The following is a 20273-nucleotide window of genomic DNA, read 5'->3' on the forward strand; positions in this document are numbered from 1 at the left end:
TGGATCTAACTTCAGAAATTATTCACACTCCATTTTGTTGTGTTACAGCCTGAATTTAAAATGGATTAAAATGTTGATATTATTGTCATTAGCCTACACAGAATACCCCATAACATCAAAGTGTAATTAAAACCTGAAATGTCTTGAATCAATAATTATTTAACCCCATCTGTTATGTCAAGCCTAAATAAGTTCAGCAGTAAAACATTGCTTAACAAGTCACACAATAAGTTGCATGCAATAATAGTGTTTAACATGATTTTTTTATGAATACCTCATCTCTGTATCCCCACACATACAATTATATTTAAGGTCCCTCAGTCAAACAGTGTATTTCAAACACAGATTCAACCACAAAGAACAAGGAGGTTTTCCAACGCCTCACAATTAAGGGCACCTATTGGTAGATGGGTAAAAAATATAAAAAGCAGACATTGAATATCCCTTTGAGCATGGTGAAGTTATCAATTACACTTTGGATGGTGTATAAATACACCCAGTCACTACAAGGATATAGGCGTCCTTCCTAACTCAGTTGCCGGAGAGGAAGGAAACAGCTCAGGGATTTCAACATGAGTCCAATGGTGACTTTAAAACAGTTACAGAGTTTAATGGCTGTGATAGATGAAAACCAAGGATGGATCAACAACATTGTGGTTACTCCACAATACTAACCTACATGACAGAGTGAAAAGAAGGAAGTCTGTACAAAATACAAGAAGACAGTGATTGTCCCTGAGTGGCTGAATTACAGTTTTGACTGAAATCCACTTGAAAATCTATGGCAAGACCTGAATATGATTCTCTAGCAATGATCAACAATCAATTTGACAGAGATTATAATGGGCAAATGTTGCACAATCCAGGAGTGAAAAGCTCTTAGACACTTAGCCTGAAAGACTCACAGCTGTAATCGCTGACAAAGACGCTTCTACAAAGTATTGACTCAAGGCTGTGAAAACTTATATAAATAAGTTATTTTCTGTATTTCATTTTCAAAACATTTTCAAAAATGTCTAAAATCATGTTTTCACTTTGTCATTATTGGGTATCGTGTAGATGGGTGAGAAAATGTTTTATTAAATCCATTTTAAAATCAGGTTGTAGCACAACAAAATGTGAAATAGGTCAATTATGAACACTATGAATAGGTTCTGAAGGCACTGTAAACTACACCGCAAGCCTTCTGAGTATCACCAATGTACCAACGGTGGACAATATTGTTGATTGTTTATTTACATGATGGGTGGAAGGAAGTCATGTCAGAGGCTAGCTGGGAATAACAGGTGTGGATGGGACCATAAACACATCCTGGTTGGAGGATGGCCAGAATCAAGAGGAAATAAACAGAGACAGACTCCTCCAACTGGGAATCAGGACTGGATGTAAGGATGACAGGGGAGAAGGTAGTTAACTGATAGGCTGAAAGTAACAGTGAGAAAGGTGACGATAGGCTGAAAGTAACAGTGAGAAAGGTGACGATAGGCTGAAAGTAACAGTGAGACAGGTGACGATAGGCTGAAGGTAACAGTGAGAAAGGTGACGATAGGCTGAAAGTAACAGTGAGAAAGGTGACGATAGGCTGAAGGTAACAGTGAGAAAGGCTGCTCATCCTGTACCTTTGTTAGTCCTGAAGTGGATGGGGTCTGACAGGGGACCCACTCCCTTGGCATTCTTAGCTTGGATCCTGAAGTAGTAGACAGTGTCCAGGTTCAGGTCCATCACCTGGTGGGTCAGACGATCTCCACTGATACTCTCCATTACCCAGTCATCTATAGGCATGTTCTTATCCAGAGTATAGTACAGGATATAGCCTGGTAGAGAAACAACACAGAGAGGAAGACTGATTAACCCTAACCGTAACCCAGTCATCTATAGGCATGTTCTTATCCAGAGTATAGTACAGGAAATAGCCTGGTAGAGAAACAACACAGAGGAATACTGCTTAACCGTAACTCAGTCATCTATAGGCATGTTCTTATCCAGAGTGTAGTACAGAATATAGCCTGGTAGAGAAACAACACAGAGGAATACTGATTAACCCTAACCATTACTCAGTCATCTATAGGCATGTTCTTATCCAGAGTATAGTACAGAATATAGCCTGGTAGAGAAACAACACAGAGGAATACTGATTAACCCTAACCATTACCCAGTCATCTATAGGCATGTTCTTATCCAGAGTATAGTACAGGATATAGCCTGGTAGAGAAACAACACAGAGGAATACTGATTAACCCTAACCATTACTCAGTCATCTATAGGCATGTTCTTATCCAGAGTGTAGTACAGGATATAGCCTGGTAGAGGTGAAAGGTACCACACAATAGACTCCATTACTCAGTCATTCAGTACGATGAGCAGAGATAACCTAATACCTTCCAGGTCATTCAGTACGATGAGCAGAGATAACCCTTTTACCTTCCAGGTCATTCAGTACAATGAGCAGAGATAACCCTTTTACCCTCCAGGTCATTCAGTACGATGAGCAGAGATAACCTAATACCTTCCAGGTCATTCAGTACGATGAGCAGAGATAACCCTTTTACCCTACAGGTCATTCAGTACGATGAGCAGAGATAACCTAATACCCTCCAGGTCATTCAGTACGATGAGCAGAGATAACCTAATACCCTCCAGGTCATTCAGTACGATGAGCAGAGATAACCTAATACCCTCCAGGTCATTCAGTACGATGAGCAGAGATAACCTAATACCCTCCAGGTCATTCAGTACGATGAGCAGAGATAACCCTTTTACCCTCCAGGTCATTCAGTACGATGAGCAGAGATAACCCTTTTACCCTCCAGGTCATTCAGTACGATGAGCAGAGATAACCCTTTTACCCTCCAGGTCATTCAGTACGATGAGCAGAGATAACCCTTTTACCCTCCAGGTCATTGAGTACGATGAGCAGAGATAAACATTTTACCCTCCAGGTCATTCAGTACGATGAGCAGAGATAACCTTTTTACCCTCCAGGTCATTCAGTACGATGAGCAGAGATAACCCTTTTACCCTCCAGGTCATTCAGTACGATGAGCAGAGATAACCCTTTTACCCTCCAGGTCATTCAGTACGATGAGCAGAGATAACCTAATACCTTCCAGGTCATTCAGTACGATGAGCAGAAATAACATAATGCCCTCCAGGTCATTCAGTACGATGAGCAGAGATAACCCTTTTACCTTCCAGGTAATTCAGTACGATGAGCAGAGATAACCTAATACCTTCCAGGTCATTCAGTACGATGAGCAGAGATAACCCTTTTACCCTACAGGTCATTCAGTACGATGAGCAGAGATAACCTAATACCCTCCAGGTCATTCAGTACGATGAGCAGAGATAACCTAATACCCTCCAGGTCATTCAGTACGATGAGCAGAGATAACCTAATACCCTCCAGGTCATTCAGTACGATGAGCAGAGATAACCTAATACCCTCCAGGTCATTCAGTACGATGAGCAGAGATAACCCTTTTACCCTCCAGGTCATTCAGTACGATGAGCAGAGATAACCCTTTTACCCTCCAGGTCATTCAGTACGATGAGCAGAGATAACCCTTTTACCCTCCAGGTCATTCAGTACGATGAGCAGAGATAACCCTTTTACCCTCCAGGTCATTCAGTACGATGAGCAGAGATAACCTAATACCCTCCAGGTCATTCAGTATGATGAGCAGAGATAACCCTTTTACCCTCCAGGTCATTCAGTACGATGAGCAGAGATAACCCTTTTACCCTCCAGGTCATTCAGTACGATGAGCAGAGATAACCCTTTTACCCTCCAGGTCATTCAGTACGATGAGCAGAGATAACCCTTTTACCCTCCAGGTCATTCAGTACGATGAGCAGAGATAACCCTTTTACCCTACAGGTCATTCAGTACGATGAGCAGAGATAACCTAATACCCTCCAGGTCATTCAGTACGATGAGCAGAGATAACCTAATACCCTCCAGGTCATTCAGTACGATGAGCAGAGATAACCTAATACCCTCCAGGTCATTCAGTACGATGAGCAGAGATAACCCTTTTACCCTCCAGGTCATTCAGTACGATGAGCAGAGATAACCCTTTTACCCTCCAGGTCATTGAGTACGATGAGCAGAGATAAACATTTTACCCTCCAGGTCATTCAGTACGATGAGCAGAGATAACCTTTTTACCCTCCAGGTCATTCAGTACGATGAGCAGAGATAACCCTTTTACCCTCCAGGTCATTCAGTACGATGAGCAGAGATAACCCTTTTACCCTCCAGGTCATTCAGTACGATGAGCAGAGATAACCTAATACCTTCCAGGTCATTCAGTACGATGAGCAGAAATAACATAATGCCCTCCAGGTCATTCAGTACGATGAGCAGAGATAACCCTTTTACCTTCCAGGTAATTCAGTACGATGAGCAGAGATAACCTAATACCTTCCAGGTCATTCAGTACGATGAGCAGAGATAACCCTTTTACCCTACAGGTCATTCAGTACGATGAGCAGAGATAACCTAATACCCTCCAGGTCATTCAGTACGATGAGCAGAGATAACCTAATACCCTCCAGGTCATTCAGTACGATGAGCAGAGATAACCTAATACCCTCCAGGTCATTCAGTACGATGAGCAGAGATAACCTAATACCCTCCAGGTCATTCAGTACGATGAGCAGAGATAACCCTTTTACCCTCCAGGTCATTCAGTACGATGAGCAGAGATAACCCTTTTACCCTCCAGGTCATTCAGTACGATGAGCAGAGATAACCCTTTTACCCTCCAGGTCATTCAGTACGATGAGCAGAGATAACCCTTTTACCCTCCAGGTCATTCAGTACGATGAGCAGAGATAACCTAATACCTTCCAGGTCATTCAGTATGATGAGCAGAGATAACCCTTTTACCCTCCAGGTCATTCAGTACGATGAGCAGAGATAACCCTTTTACCCTCCAGGTCATTCAGTACGATGAGCAGAGATAACCCTTTTACCCTCCAGGTCATTCAGTACGATGAGCAGAGATAACCCTTTTACCCTCCAGGTCATTCAGTACGATGAGCAGAGATAACCCTTTTACCCTACAGGTCATTCAGTACGATGAGCAGAGATAACCTAATACCCTCCAGGTCATTCAGTACGATGAGCAGAGATAACCTAATACCCTCCAGGTCATTCAGTACGATGAGCAGAGATAACCTAATACCCTCCAGGTCATTCAGTACGATGAGCAGAGATAACCCTTTTACCCTCCAGGTCATTCAGTACGATGAGCAGAGATAACCCTTTTACCCTCCAGGTCATTCAGTACGATGAGCAGAGATAACCCTTTTACCCTCCAGGTCATTCAGTACGATGAGCAGAGATAACCTAATACCCTCCAGGTCATTCAGTACGATGAGCAGAGATAACCCTTTTACCCTCCAGGTCATTCAGTACGATGAGCAGAGATAACCCGTTTACCCTCCAGGTCATTCAGTACGATGAGCAGAGATAACCCTTTTACCCTCCAGGTCATTCAGTACGATGAGCAGAGATAACCCTTTTACCCTCCAGGTCATTCAGTACGATGAGCAGAGATAACCCTTTTACCCTCCAGGTCATTCAGTACGATGAGCAGAGATAACCCTTTTACCCTCCAGGTCATTCAGTACGATGAGCAGAGATAACCTAATACCTTCCAGGTCATTCAGCCTTAAAACAGTGTGCTGCACCACTCTGTCTAGTATTTAAAGATTGCAGTAGAAGCCTGGTATTTGACTGACTGTGTCCCAAAGGACAAATTGACTGAATGTGTTCCCACATAGTTAGTGTGGGGAGCAGGGAACAAGGAAACAGTATCCATCCACCACACACACAGCTCTGTCCGCAGGGAGCACTCTATTGGCCGTAGTCTGACTTCAGCAGTCATCAGAATCACTACTGGAGCCTGATTTACAACATTGAGGACAGGAGAGAGGAGAGGAGAGGAGGAGGAGAAGAGAGAAGAGAAGACGAGGAGGGGAGGAAGGGAGGAGGAGAAGGAGAGGAGGGGAATGGAGGTGAGGAGGGGAGGAGAAGAGAAGAGAAGAGAAGAGGAGAGAAGAGGAGAGGAGAGGAGGGGAGGAGGAGAAGAGAGAAGAGGAGAGGAGGAGGGGAGGGGAGGAAGGGAGGAGGATAAGGAGAAAGAAGGAGAAGGAGAGGAGGGGAATGGAGGAGAGGAGGGGAGGAGAAGAGAAGAGGAGGGGTGGGAGAAGGAAAGGATGGGGAGGAGAGGAAGGGAGGGGGAGGAGGGGAGGAGAGGAAGGGAGGAGGAAGGGGAGGAGAAGAGGAGGGGAGTAGTGGAGGGGTGGAGAAGGAGAAGAAAGGAGGGAGGACTATGGGTGTTCTATGGGAGAAGGGGAGGGTAGTGCTTGGGTCCAGGGTGGAGACAGTACTTTAGACTAGATAAAGGGTCCAGGGTGGAGACAGTACTTTAGACTAGATAAAGGGTCCAGGGTGGAGACAGTACTTTATACTAGATAAAGGGTCCAGGGTGGAGACAGTACTTTATACTAGATAAAGGGTCCAGGGTGGAGACAGTAACAGTACTTTAGACTAGATAAAGGGTCCAGGGTGGAGACAGTAACAGTACTTTAGACTAGATAAAGGGTCCAGGGTGGAGACAGTACTTTAGACTAGATAAAGGGTCCAGGGTGGAGACAGTAACAGTACTTTAGACTAGATAAAGGGTCCAGGGTGGAGACAGTAACAGTACTTTAGACTAGATAAAGGGTCCAGGGTGGAGACAGTAACAGTACTTTAGACTAGATAAAGGGTCCAGGGTGGAGACAGTAACAGTACTTTAGACTAGATAAAGGGTCCAGGGTGGAGACAGTAACAGCGCTTTAGACTAGATAAAGGGTCCAGGGTGGAGACAGTAACAGCGCTTCTGTTCTTACCCATGATCCGTCCGTTGGTCTCCATGGGGGGTTGCCAGCTAATCAGAATAGCTCTGGGTCTCCCTTCACGACTGATGACCGTCAGGTCCTTGGGGGCGGAGCTGGGAGCTGTCAGCCAATCAGGATAGGAGAGAAACAGGAAGTAAGGGTCAGAGGTCAAGTTTATACCACCAGTCAACATCGGTTCTAATTCTGTCATCACGTCATCACACACTGATGCTCATTTGAGGTAGAATTAATCCTGAGGTTTAATTAATCCTGAGGTTTAATTAATCCTGAAGTTTAATTAATCCTGTAAGTACAGTAAACTGCCATAGCAGAGGCTGCATGGTCCTTAAAGGTAGACTCGGTGAAACGGCGTCGCTACGAGCGGCACCAGAGATATTGAGATGAGCGAGATGCAAGACTTCACTCTCACACAGTCACGCACAGTACCTGCGCATGTGCACGGGCTCGCTTCACGCTGTTAACAGCCTGGTAGCCAGGGCATGAAAACAGAGGACAAGTTGAGCATCGCGCTTTCACCGCTCTTAATTGTTGCAGAAATTTACCCATGCTGTTAACTTTCTGTATCTATGTCATATCGCTGAGTATACCTTTAATTGGCCAGACTGTCACCTTCATCTGAAGATGTCTCTAAATCACTGTCAGACCAATACGCAGCGGGTTGCGTGCTCCGCATCACTTTATTTAAATATGATGTACACGAAAAAACCAATGAACACGACAGATGACAGTTTCACAGGCTGAACAGACAGCAATGCAAAAGATAACTACCCACAACCTACCAAACCAAACACACACCTACTTATAGGACTCCCAATCAGAGGCAACTAGAAACACCTGCCTCCAATTGAGAGTCCAGCACCCAAACCTACACATAGAAAATCTAACCTAGAACATACTAATTCAGAAACATACACCCAAAACCCAGGAACACATAAATAACACACCCCTCTAAACCACACACAAAAAAAACCCACCATACAAAACAAACATACCTCTGCCACACGCTGACCAAATATAATACAAATAATACCTAAATACTGGTCAGGACGTGACATAGACAAAACGGGCCAATTGAATCCATCGATGGCAACCAGATTATCGCCAGTTGATCTCTCGTTAAATCATCAATATGTGGCTGATCTCCGTTACAACCATTATTGGTCACCTCATTATCTCTCCCTACAAGATGATGTCGGTGTTTATCTTAGTCCTTCTTGTTACCAAAGGCTGTTATGATGCGTTCATCAGCTGGTAGGTATTATCATAGGAATAGTTTCATCTTGCTAGTTGAACAGAGTTAGTGCGGTTTAGCTATTTGACAATCATTCAACTGAAATAATCAGTACTTTAGACTAGATAAAGGGTCCAGGGTGGAGACAATATATATATATATAGACAAATAATCGATTTCCTCATTTATCACGGCAAATCTGTCACGCCCTGGCCATAGAGAGGGTTTTATTCTCTATTTTGGTTAGGCCAGGGTGTGACTAGGGTGGGCATTCTATGTCCTTTTTTCTATGTTTTTGTATTTCTTTGTTTTGGCCTGGTATGGCTCTCAATCAGGGACAGCTGTACATCGTTGTCTCTGATTGGGAGCCATACTTAGGTAGCCTGTTTTTCCGTTGGGTTTTGTGGGTGGTTTTATTTCTGTTTAGTATTTCTTACCTGACAGAACTGTTTGGCTGTCGTCTTTTGTTTGTCTGTTCATGTGTTCTCAGTACAATAAATTCATGATGCGCACTAACATAACACTCCCTGCAACAGCCGTTACAAAATCTACTGCGGCAATTTACTCCGACACGCTGTGAACACGTTGTGAACACGTTGTGAACACGTTGTAAACACGTTGTGAACACGTTGTAAACACGTTGTGAACACGTTGTGAACACGTTGTGAACACGTTGTGAACACGTTGTAAACACGTTGTAAACACGTTGTAAACACGTTGTGAACACGTTGTGAACACGTAAACACGTTGTGAACACGTTGTGAACACGTTGTGAACACGTTGTAAACACGTTGTGAACACGTTGTGAACACGTTGTAAACACGTTGTGAACACGTTGTGAACACGTTGTAAACACGTAAACACGTTGTAAACACGTTGTGAACACGTTGTGAACACGTTGTATGAAGGAAAACTAATGGTGTAGCCAACTCATATATCATACATACTGTATTTGTTTCCAATTTATTTAATCCATTAAATATAACTGTCTTTAAAAGAAAACGGTCTGACATGGTCATTTCTTATCAAGAACAGAGGTAACATATCCCCGGACACTCCATATATTTAAAAAAAAATTTTTTTACCTTTATTTAACTAGTCAGTTAAGAAAAAGATCAGATTTACTATGACAACACACACCTGCCAAACCCGGATGACGCCGGGCCAATTGTGCGCCGCCCTATGGGACTCCCAATCACGGCCAGTTGTGATACAGCCTGGAATTGAACCAGGGGGTCTGTAGTGATGCCTCAAGCACTGAGATGCAGTGTCTTAGACCGCTGCGCCACTCAGGAGTCCAACAAATCAAGTCAGTAGTAACTGAGTTATAGAATGTATATTTTTTTTATCAAATTCAAATGTAGCCATGTTAACAAAGTTATTTTAAATGGCATACAGTGCATTCGGAAAGTATTCAGACCCCTTGACTTTTTCCACATTTTCCTTATTCTTAAATGGATAAAATTGTTTTTTTTCCCTCATCAATCTACACACATTACCCCATAAACAGGTTTTTAGACATTTTTGCAAATGTTTTAAAAATACAAAAATGGAAATATCACATTTACATAAGTATTGATATTCTTTACCCAGTACTTTGTTGAAGCACCTTTTGGCAGCGATTACAGCCTCGAGTCTTCTTGGGATGACGCTACAAGCTTGGCACACCTGTATTTAGGGAGTTTCTCCCATTCTTCTTTGCAGATCTGCTCAAGCTCTGTCAGGTCGGATAGGGAGCGCCGCTGCAATCCTATTTTCAGGTCTCTCCAGGCATGGTCGATTGGGTTCAAGTCCGGGCTCTGGCTGGGCCACTCAAGGACTTGAGTTTGGCCTGGTGGCCAGCTCTAGGAAGAGTGTTGGCGGTTCCAAACTTCTTCCATTTAAGAATGATGGAGGCCACTGTGTTCTTGGGGACCTTCAATGTTGCAGAATTTTTTTAACCTTCCCAAGATCTGTGCCTCGACACAAACCTGTCTCGGAGCTCCATGGACAAATCCATGAACTGTCAACTGTGGGACCTTATATAGACAGATGTGTGCCTTTCAAAATCATGTCCAATCAATTGAATTTACCACAGGTGGATTCCAATCAAGTTGTAGAAACATCTTAAGGGTGATCAATGGAAACACGATGCACCTGAGCTCAATTTCGAGTCTCAAAGCAAAAGGTTTGAATACTTACAGTACAAGTCAAAAGTTTGGACACACCTACTCATTCAAAGGTTTTTCTTAATTGTTTTACTATTTTCTACATTGTAGAATAATAGTGAAGACATCAAAACTATGAAATAACACACATGGAATCATGTGGTAACCAAAAAAGTGTTAAACAAATATTTTATATTTGAGATTCTTCAAAGTAGCCACCCTTTGCCTTGATGACAGCTTTGCACACTCTTGGCATCCTCTCAACCAGCTTCACCTGGAATTCTTTAACTGAGTTTTTGGTTTGAAAAACCATTGAATGAACAGGAGTGTCCAAACTTTTGACGGGGACTTTATGTAAAACAAATTCTAAAAACCTGTTTTTGCTTTGTCATTATGGGTATTGTGTGTGTACTTCGGGCCCTTCTTTGGACACTGTGTTAACTAACCTCCAGACGAGCTTCAATGCTATACAACTCTCCTGCCGTGGCCTACAACTGCTCTTAAATGCAAGTAAAACTAAATGCATGCTCTTCAACCGATCGCTGCCTGCACCTGCCCGCCTGTCCAGCATCACTACTCTGGATGGCTCTGACTTAGAATATGTGGACAACTGCAAATACCTAGGTGTCTGGTTAGACTGTAAACTCTCCTTCCAGACTCACATTAAGCATCTCCAATCCAAAATTAAATCTAGAATTGGCTTCCTATTTCGCAACAAAGCATCCATCACTCATGCTGGCAAACATACCCTCGTAAAACTGCCTATCCTACCGATCCTTGACTTTGGCGATGTCATTTACAAAATAGCCTCCAACACTCTACTCAGCAAATTGGATGCAGTCTATCACAGTGCCATCCGTTTTGTCACCAAAGCCCCATATACTACCCACCACTGCGACCTGTATGCTCTCGTTGGCTGGCCCTCGCTTCATATTCGTCGCCAAACCCACTGGCTCCAGGTCATCTATAAGTCTTTGCTAGGTAAAGCCCCGCCTTATCTCAGCTCACTGGTCACCATAGCAGCACCCATCTGTAGCACGCGCTCCAGCAGGTATATCTCACTGGTCACCCCCAAAGCCAATTCCTCTTTTGGTCGCCTTTCCTTCCAGTTCTCTGCTGCCAATGACTGGAACGAACTACAAAAATCTCTGAAACTGGAAACACTTATCTCCCTCACTAGCTTTAAGCACTAGCTGTCAGAGCAGCTCACAGATCACTGCACCTGTACATAGCCCATCTATAATTTAGCCCAAACAACTACCTCTTCCCCTATTATTTTATTTATTTTGCTCCTTTGCACCCCATTATTTATTTCTACTTTGCACTTTCTTCTACTACAAATCTACCATTCCAGTGTTTTACTTGCTATATTGTATTTACTTTGCCACCATGGCCTTTTTTGCCTTTACCTCCCTTATCTCACCTCATTTGCTCACATTGTATATAGACTTATTTTTCTACTGTATTATTGACTGTATGTTTTGTTTTACTCCGTGTGTAACTCTGTGTTGTTGTATGCTGTCGAACTGCTTTGCTTTATCTTGGCCAGGTCGCAATTGTAAATGAGAACTTGTTCTCAACTGGCCTACATGGTTAAATAAAGGTGAATTAAAATATATATATTTTTTAAAGATTACGGAAAAAGTAATTTAATCCATTTTAGAATAAGGCTGTAACGTAAAAAATTGAAAAGGGAAAGGATCTGAATAAGGCTGTATATTATATTATTTTAAGTTGAAACGTTTGAATGAAACACAGGCCAACTACTTCTGTATTCTTATACTTTAATAAGTATTTTTCCATTCATCAGCCACACGGTTTCCAAAGCTTCTGATAGGTCGATATTTCATTGGAGTAGAGAACCTAGACTATCTGTCTAGTATCATAATCACTTGACACAGCAGCAACGAGAAATCAACTGATCGGCTGGTTCTGTCACGCAAAAACCACCTGTCTTTGTGATTGTCTACACCCCCCCCTCCAGGTGTCGACCATCTTCCCCATTATCCCCAGTGTATTTAAACCTGTGTTCTCTGTTTGTCTGTTGCCAGTTCGCTTTGTTTGTAGAACCTACCAGCGGTTTGTTTCCCTGCTCCCACCTGTTCCTTGCTCCTGTTTTCTAGTTTCCCCGTTCTGCCTGCCCTGACCCTAAGCCTGCCTGTCGTCCTGTACCTTTGCCCCATTACTCTGGGTTAAGGACCTCTGCCTGACACTGACCCTGACTCTGAGCCCGCCTGCTGTTCCGGTGCCTTACACCCTCTCTAGATTATGGACCCCTGCCTGCCTTGACCTGTCGTTTGCCTGCCCCTGTTTTTAAATAATAAACGTTTGTTTCTTCAACACTGTCTGCACCTGGATCATACCTTAAAACGTGGTAGGTCATTTCTTATGGGTTTTTGGTTGCCAGTTTGCTTTAATACACAGGTCCATGTAATCTCCAGTTGAATGATATCCAACGGTAATGTTACACAGTGCTACATTCTTCCTGCTGGTTGCAACGCACCCCAGGAGACCTTTTAACAACATAGTCTGTTATTGGCCAAACAAAAGAGTCTGTGTTTTGTAGACTTATTGACAAAAGGAATTCCTAAAACATGTGTCGCTCTGTAATGAAATGTGATCTGTGAACAGGCTTCCATGATTGTAGCATAAACATACATTCCAAAAATGTTCTTAGGTTGTTCCCATAGGAGAACCCTTTTGGGTTCCATGTAGAACCCTCTGTGGAAAGGGTTCTACCAGGAACTAAAAAGGGTTCTACCTGGAACTAAAAAGGGTTCTACCTGGAACTAAAAAGGGTTCTACCTGGAACTAAAAAGGGTTCTATCTGGAACTAAAAAGGGTTCTGCCTGGAACTAAAAAGGGTTCTACCTGGAACTAAAAAGGGTTCCTCAAGGGATTCTCATATGATGACAGTGGAAGAATCCTTTTAGGTTCTTTTTTTCTGAGTGTTACACACGTTCTGAGACCAATACTCTCCGCTGAAAACAACGCATTAAACTAAATTAAACATCAACATCTTTGTTTGAAAAAGTACTACCCCAGGACTTCCAATCCAACAAACAGTTGGAGTGGTTGTGTGGGTTTTAATTTAAACGGTTGAATTTCTAACTACGTTTGTTCTTACATCAAACCCTTTTCATATGTTCCTGTGTTTCCATTCCCAACACGTGGACCCATCAAAGACACAGTAGTGCATCATAGAAGGGAATAGGGTGTAATTTGGGACACACGAGTGTGTTACACCGAAAGGGAACTGGTAGCAGAGCTGACTATGATTAAGAGTCTGATACAACAGAGCTTTTCACAGCAGCACATTATACTAAAAAGCATTGAATGTCAATGTATTTCTAAAAAGGATTGGGTTGAAAAATTAATGTAGACATTTAGAAAGTGCACGCTGTACTATTTCAGAAGAATAATTGGAGTTCCAACGAATAAATATAATTTGGGGTAGTGTTGATGACAGGCTGCGTGGTAGTTATTTTACAGAGAGAGAGAGAGAGATACAGAGAGAGAAAGAGAGAGAAGAGAGAGACAGAGAGAGAAAGAGAGAGAGAGAGAGAGACAGAGAGAGAGAAAAACAGAAAAAAAGAGAGACGGAGAGAGAGCGAGAGAGAGAGAGAGAGAGAGAGAGAGACAAAAAAAAGAGGTCAAGATGGTGAGAGAGAGAAAGAAAGAGATAAAGGAGACAGAGACAGGGTGTGGTAGATACTGTAGAGAGAGAGAGATAACGGAGACAGGGTGTGGTAGATACTGTAGAGAGAGAGAGAGAGAGGAGAGAGAGAGAGAGAGAGAGAGAGAGAGAGAGAGAGAGAGAGAGAGGACTCACCTGCTTCGTAAGTGGTGGCGTGAGCGGTCATACTCCACGTGCTGGACTTGCGGCCCTTGGTAACCATGACAGCGAACTCGTACATGGTGTTGGGCTTGAGGCCAGTGACGGTGTGGCTGAGGGCTGTAGTGTCTGCAGACTAGAGAACCAAACAGGAGGACCAGTTCAATAACGGTTCTGTTGCCGACAAAACATTTTACTTAGTGACAATTTCAGTCTAAATATTTTAATGAACATTTCAAAATGTGACAGTGAAAACATTAAAGAGCAAAATGTTTTAAGGATTTCAGTGGCATTTCTGCCACAATAATCAAACTTCTATTCATATTTCACCTAATATAAAGCCAACACGGCCACATGATTATTAGTAGCGGCAGTTTAGACCTGAAACAGACACATACATTCACCGCATACTACCTTCTCAGACTGTTAAGTTAACGTTAGGGTATGGTTACAGCTTACACAAAACAAATGGGATATGTTAAGTTAACGTTAGGGAATGGTCACAGCTTACACAAAACAAATGGGATATGTTAAGTTAACGTTAGGGAATGGTCACAGCTTACACAAAACAAATGGGATATGTTAAGTTAACGTTAGGGAATGTTAGTTAACGTTAGGGAATGTTAGTTAACGTTAGGGAATGTTAGTTAACGTTAGGGAATGGTTACAGAACGTAGCTAGTGTAACGTCAAAAATGATTCTACAAAAACCACATTGGTGCGGTGGCTTTTCATTAAGGGTTTTCCTCTGTGCTTTGTACTTTTTATTAACTCGTTTCTAACCCGTAATAAAAATAAATCAAGAGAGAACAGTAGAGTGTAAGGAGAAAAACGGCCTTTGTTTAATAAGAAAACAAGTTTTTTTAAACGAGAAATCAAGCAACTGTCACGGCCGAACCCCACAGCAAGTACCGTCTCTCAACGAGCAGGCAAATGCAAAGTGAGTTGTAATCAACCAGTTCGTTACAGGTATCCAGAAATACAACATAAAAATCTAACCATACCACCTGAAGACTGTTAACATACAAAAACCAGGTCGCAAACCAGTAGGCAAGAGCACACACACACACACACACACACACACACACACACACACACACACACACACACACACTGCACACGCACACACACACACACGCACATACACACACGCACACGCACACGCACACACACACACACACACTGCACACGCACATACATGCACGCACACACACACGCACACACGCACACGCACGCACGCACGCACACCACACACACACACACACACACACACACACACACCCCTAAATCCTTACCTTGAACTTCCCACTGGTAGAATAGCTGGTCTTCCACTTGACGGAGTAGTAACGTATTTCAGTGGTCTTCTGGTTCTTGGTCATGGAGTTGTCTGCCCAACTGACCCTGACAGAGTCTGGGGTCAGGGCCACGGCCTGGACACCTACTGGGGGAATCATGGGGGTGGACGTATCTGGCATGGGGGTAGGATATTTATCAAACAGATGGAACAGATCGTCGTCTGATGGATCAATGGGGTCTGGATGTGGATTGAAATAACCATGCCCAACACACACACACACAGTGTGTATTTAGATTCATGGAATGAATATTTATTTTCATGCAAAATGATAGGAGTTTACATGCAACCGACGGAGAATCATGGATGAACCATGGAGTTAAGAAACGTGAGTGAGTGAGTGAGTGAGTGAGTGAGTGAGTGAGTGAGTGAGTGAGTGAGTGAGTGAGTGAGTGAGTGAGTGAGTGAGTGAGGGAAAAATTAGGAAAGGAAAGGAAATATGAGGAGAGGAGAGGAGAGATGAGGAGAGGAGAGGAGAGATGAGGAGAGATGAGGAGAGATGAGGAGAGGAGAGGAGAGATGAGGAGAGGAGAGGAGAGATGAGGAGAGGAGAGGAGAGATGAGGAGAGGAGAGGAGAGATGAGGAGAGGAGAGGAGAGATGAGGAGAGGAAAGGAGAGATGAGGAGAGGAGAGGAGAGATGAGGAGAGGAGAGGAGAGATGAGGAGAGGAGAGGAGAGATGAGGAGAGGAGAGGAAAGATGGACAGAGAAGAAGAATACAGAGAGTAGAAAGTAATTACACACCAGAATCTCCTGCTAATAAGGACACTACTAGTTTCACTAGTGTTAACTACCACTTATAACTACAGCCACAACTAAGAGCAGAGCAAACAGGTAGTTAGAGACAAAGGCTAAAGCTAACAAAGCAATTAAAAGTCAGTAACTAGCTAACCAATTGGTTAAGCTAATATTCAAAACAGATCTGTAAGAATTGTACATTCACTTCAGTTAAAGCCAAAAGTTGGTCTATTTTACATATATGCTAATGTCTAACGGGGACAGACAGATAGATGTTGACACATGAAGCATCAAGGTACAACCTCAGTTTGACACTAGAATTAACGTCTGCAACCTGTCGTCAACAACAGAGACGTATTTCACCAAGCAAGACAAGAGATGGTAATCCCGACCGCAACAGTGATTAAACTCAGAGCCCCACATTAGAAGACTGACGAACAACCAAAGACTAAACAAGAGGACTCAACCATACATCTTGTAGCTGCCGGCAGCATAATGTGAAAAACGTAGCTATTTCCATTTTGGTGAGTTGAATTAGCGGCTAAGCGTTGAGATGTGAGATGGATTGGGAGAGAAGTAGGGAAGGAAGCTATCCATCTCTCTTTTCTCTCTCCCTCCTTCTCTCTCCTGTCTCTCCCTCGCTCCCTCCCCCCCTATATCTCTCTCCTGTCTCTCTCTCTCTCTCTCTCTCTCTCTCCCTCTGTCCCTACCTCCCCCTTCTCTCCCTCTCTCTCTCTCCTGTCTCTCCCTCGATCCCTCCCCCCTATATCTCTCTCCTGTCTCTCTCTCTCCTGTCTCTCTCTCTCTCCCTCCCTCTCTCTCCTGTCTCTCCCTCTCCCCTCCCCCACTCTCAATATCTCTCTCCTGTCCCTCTCCCCCTCTCTCCCCCTCGTCTCTCTCTCTCCCTCCCTCCCCCTCTATCTCTCTCCCTCCTGTCTCTCTCCCTCCATCTCTCTCCCTTTCTCTCTCCTCTCTCTCTCCCCCCTCTCTCTCCCTCTCTCTCCTCCCCCCTCTCTCGCTCATCCCTCTCTCGCTCTCCCTCCCTCCCTTCCCCTCTATCTCTCCTTCCCTCTCTCTCTCCATCTCTCTCCCTTTCTCTCTCCTCTCTCTCTCCCCCCTCTCTCTCCCTCTCTCTCCTCCCCCCTCTCTCTCTCATCCCTCTCTCGCTCTCCCTCCCTCCCTTCCCCTCTATCTCTCCTTCCTTCCCTCTCTCTCTCCTGTCTCCTGCAGTGTCTGAGAGATACAGAAGATGAAATGGCTAACGGAGGGATGGGAATATATTTCCCTCTCGCTGCAGTGTTTATTGGCAAGTCTTCAACAAGGCGTTTTAATGCAGCTCGTAAAGATGTGAGCCAGCGTTAAATGCTGAATATCTCACAGCTATGCAGGCAGCCATTCAGACAAGCAGTTAGGTCCCCACGAGGACAAAGGCTATTTTAGGCTTAGAGGTTTAGGGTTAGGGTTAGAATTAGGGTTAGGGGTTAAGGTTAGGGTCAAGGTTAAGGTTAGGGTCAAGGTTAAGGTTAAGGTTAGGGTTGGGGAATATAGGATTTTGATTGGAAATCAATGGTATGTCAATTGTGTGTGTGTGCGTGTGTGCGTGTGTGTGTGTGTGTGTGTGTGTTGTGTCTGTGTGTGTGTGTCTTTCTCTCAGCCAACAGTTAGTGTTTGAATACTGCTACTCATTATGACATTGCAGGGACAGTCATGTAGCATACTGGTGTAGTCTTTCTGTCGATGAGAGACTGTAGTTCTATTCTGACAGGATGGGATCTGTAGTTCTATTCTGACAGGATGGGATCTGTAGTTCTATTCTGAAAGGATGGGATCTGTAGTTCTATTCTGACAGGATGGGATCTGTAGTTCTATTCTGACAGGATGGGATCTGTCGTTCTATTCTGACAGGATGGGGTCTGTAGTTCTATTCTGACAGGATGGGATCTGTAGTTCTATTCTGACAGGATGGGATCTGTAGTTCTATTCTGACAGGATGGGATCTGTAGTTCTATTCTGACAGGATGGGATCTGTAGTTCTATTCTGACAGGATGGGATCTGTAGTTCTATTCTGACAGGATGGGTACATATCATTAATTGATATGTTCAACAATGTCTGTATCCAACTGCAGACTGCCCCTTTACAGAAGTCTATCTTCATGTGACATATTAAGCAGCATGGTTAATATACAGTAACCGTCAAAAGTTTGGACACACCTACTCAATTTGTGGAATTTCTTTGCTTCTTAATGCATTTGAGCCAGTCAGTTGTGTTGTGACAAGGTAGGGGTGGTATACAGAAGATAGCCCTATTTGGTAAAAGACCAAGTCCATATTATGGCAAGAACAGCTCAAATAAGCAAAGAGAAACAACAGTCCATCATTACTTTAAGACATGAAGGTCAGTCAATCGGGAACATTTCAAGAACTTTTAAAGTTTCTTCAAGTGCAGTCGCAAAAACCATCAAGGGCTATGATGAAACTGGCTCTCATGAGGACAGGAAAGGAAAACCCAGAGTTACCTCTGCTGCAGAGGATAAGTTCATTAGAGTTACCAGCCTCAGAAATTGCAGCCCAAATACATGATTCACAGAGTTCAAGTAACAGACATCTCAACATCAACTGTTCAGAGGAGACTGAGTGAATCAGGCCTTCATGGTTGAATTGCTGCAAAGAAACCACTACTAAAGGACACCATTAATAAGAAGAGACTTGCTTGGGTCAAGAAACACGAGCAATGGACATTAGACTGGTGGAAATCTGTCCTTTGGTCTGATGAGTCCAACTTTTAGATTTTTGGTTCCAACTGTGAAGCATGGAGGGGGAGGTGTGATGGTGTGGGGGTGCTTTGCTGGTGACACTGTCAGAGATTTATTTAGCATTCAAGGCACACTTAACCAGCATGGCTACCACAGCATTCTGCAGCGATACGCCATCCCATCTGGTTTGTGCTTAGTGGGACTATCATTTGTTTTTCAACAGGACAATGACCCTACAGACCTGCAGGCTGTGTAAGGGCTATTTGACCAAGAAGTAGAGTGATGGAGTGCTGCATCAGATGACCTGGGCTCCACAATTACCCGACCTCAACCCAATTGAGATGGTTTGGGATGAGTTGGACCGCAGAGTGAAGGAAAAGCAGCCAACAAGTGCTCAGCATATGTGGGAACTCCTTCAAGACTGTTGGAAAAGCATTCCTCATGAAGCTGGTTGAGAGAATGCCAAGAGTGTGCAAAGCTGTAATCAAGGTAAAGGGTGTCTACTTTGAAGAATCTCAAATATAAATCTATTTTAATTTGTTTAACACTGTTTTTGGTTACTACATGATTCCATATGTGTTTTTTCATAGTTTTGAGGACTTCACTATCATTCTACAATGTAGAAAATAGTAAAAATAAAGAAAAACCCTGGAATGAGTAGATGTGTCCAAACTTGACCGGTACATACTGACCGGTACAGTATGTGAATAAACCCCTAGCTGTTTAAAGCAGTCTGTATCTGTGTGAACATCAAGAGAGTGTTGAGCATTGAGAGAATTTGAGTCGTGGCTGCCAGGCGGCAAGGAGCGTGATGCTTTGATTGGAGTAGATCAAAGCTGTGATCAGTTAGCCCTCTCACCGGAGTATCCCTCCACAAAGCTGTGATCCTTTATATATATGTGTGTGTGCGTGTGTTGTAGAAGGACTCCTGTACTCTCAGATCTCCAATTCCCTGCATAGTGCACACATTTTGTCCAAAGCCATATGGGCCCTGGTCAAAAGTAGTGTACTATATAACGAATAAGGTGCCATTTGGATGCAACCCAGGATGTTGGCTGATGTTTGTGTGTGTGATTGTGTGTGTGTGTGTGTGTGTGTGTGTGTGTGTGTGTGTGTGTGTGTGTGTGTGTGTGTCACCACCTGTACAGTTATTGGTCTGCCTGTCTGGTTTCTTGCAATCAGTACTTTATGGAAATCAAAGTCCTCTGGCCTTTAAAGGCTGTTTTTACATGAGGCTTCAGTGAGTTTTGCATCATATGTTTTAATCGGTTCGCTAGCTAGCTTAGTACCATATACGTTTTAA

General features: G+C 43.5%; 1 protein-coding gene across 1 annotated transcript in view; it reads right to left on the minus strand.

The window, feature by feature from the left end:
• Window positions 1–20273, minus strand: part of LOC115159833 (netrin receptor DCC) — a 257441-nt gene that overhangs the window by 83985 nt on the left and 153183 nt on the right. Inside the window, exons 16-19 of the mRNA XM_029709887.1 lie at window positions 15420–15592; window positions 14123–14261; window positions 6904–7011; window positions 1620–1814 (exon numbers count right to left, since the gene is read on the minus strand). Coding sequence (XP_029565747.1) covers window positions 1620–1814; window positions 6904–7011; window positions 14123–14261; window positions 15420–15592 — 615 coding nt within the window. The remainder of the gene's footprint in view (window positions 1–1619; window positions 1815–6903; window positions 7012–14122; window positions 14262–15419; window positions 15593–20273) is intronic.

Source organism: Salmo trutta, chromosome 23 (assembly GCF_901001165.1).
Source record: "Salmo trutta chromosome 23, fSalTru1.1, whole genome shotgun sequence".
Taxonomy (NCBI): Eukaryota; Metazoa; Chordata; class Actinopteri; order Salmoniformes; family Salmonidae; genus Salmo; species Salmo trutta.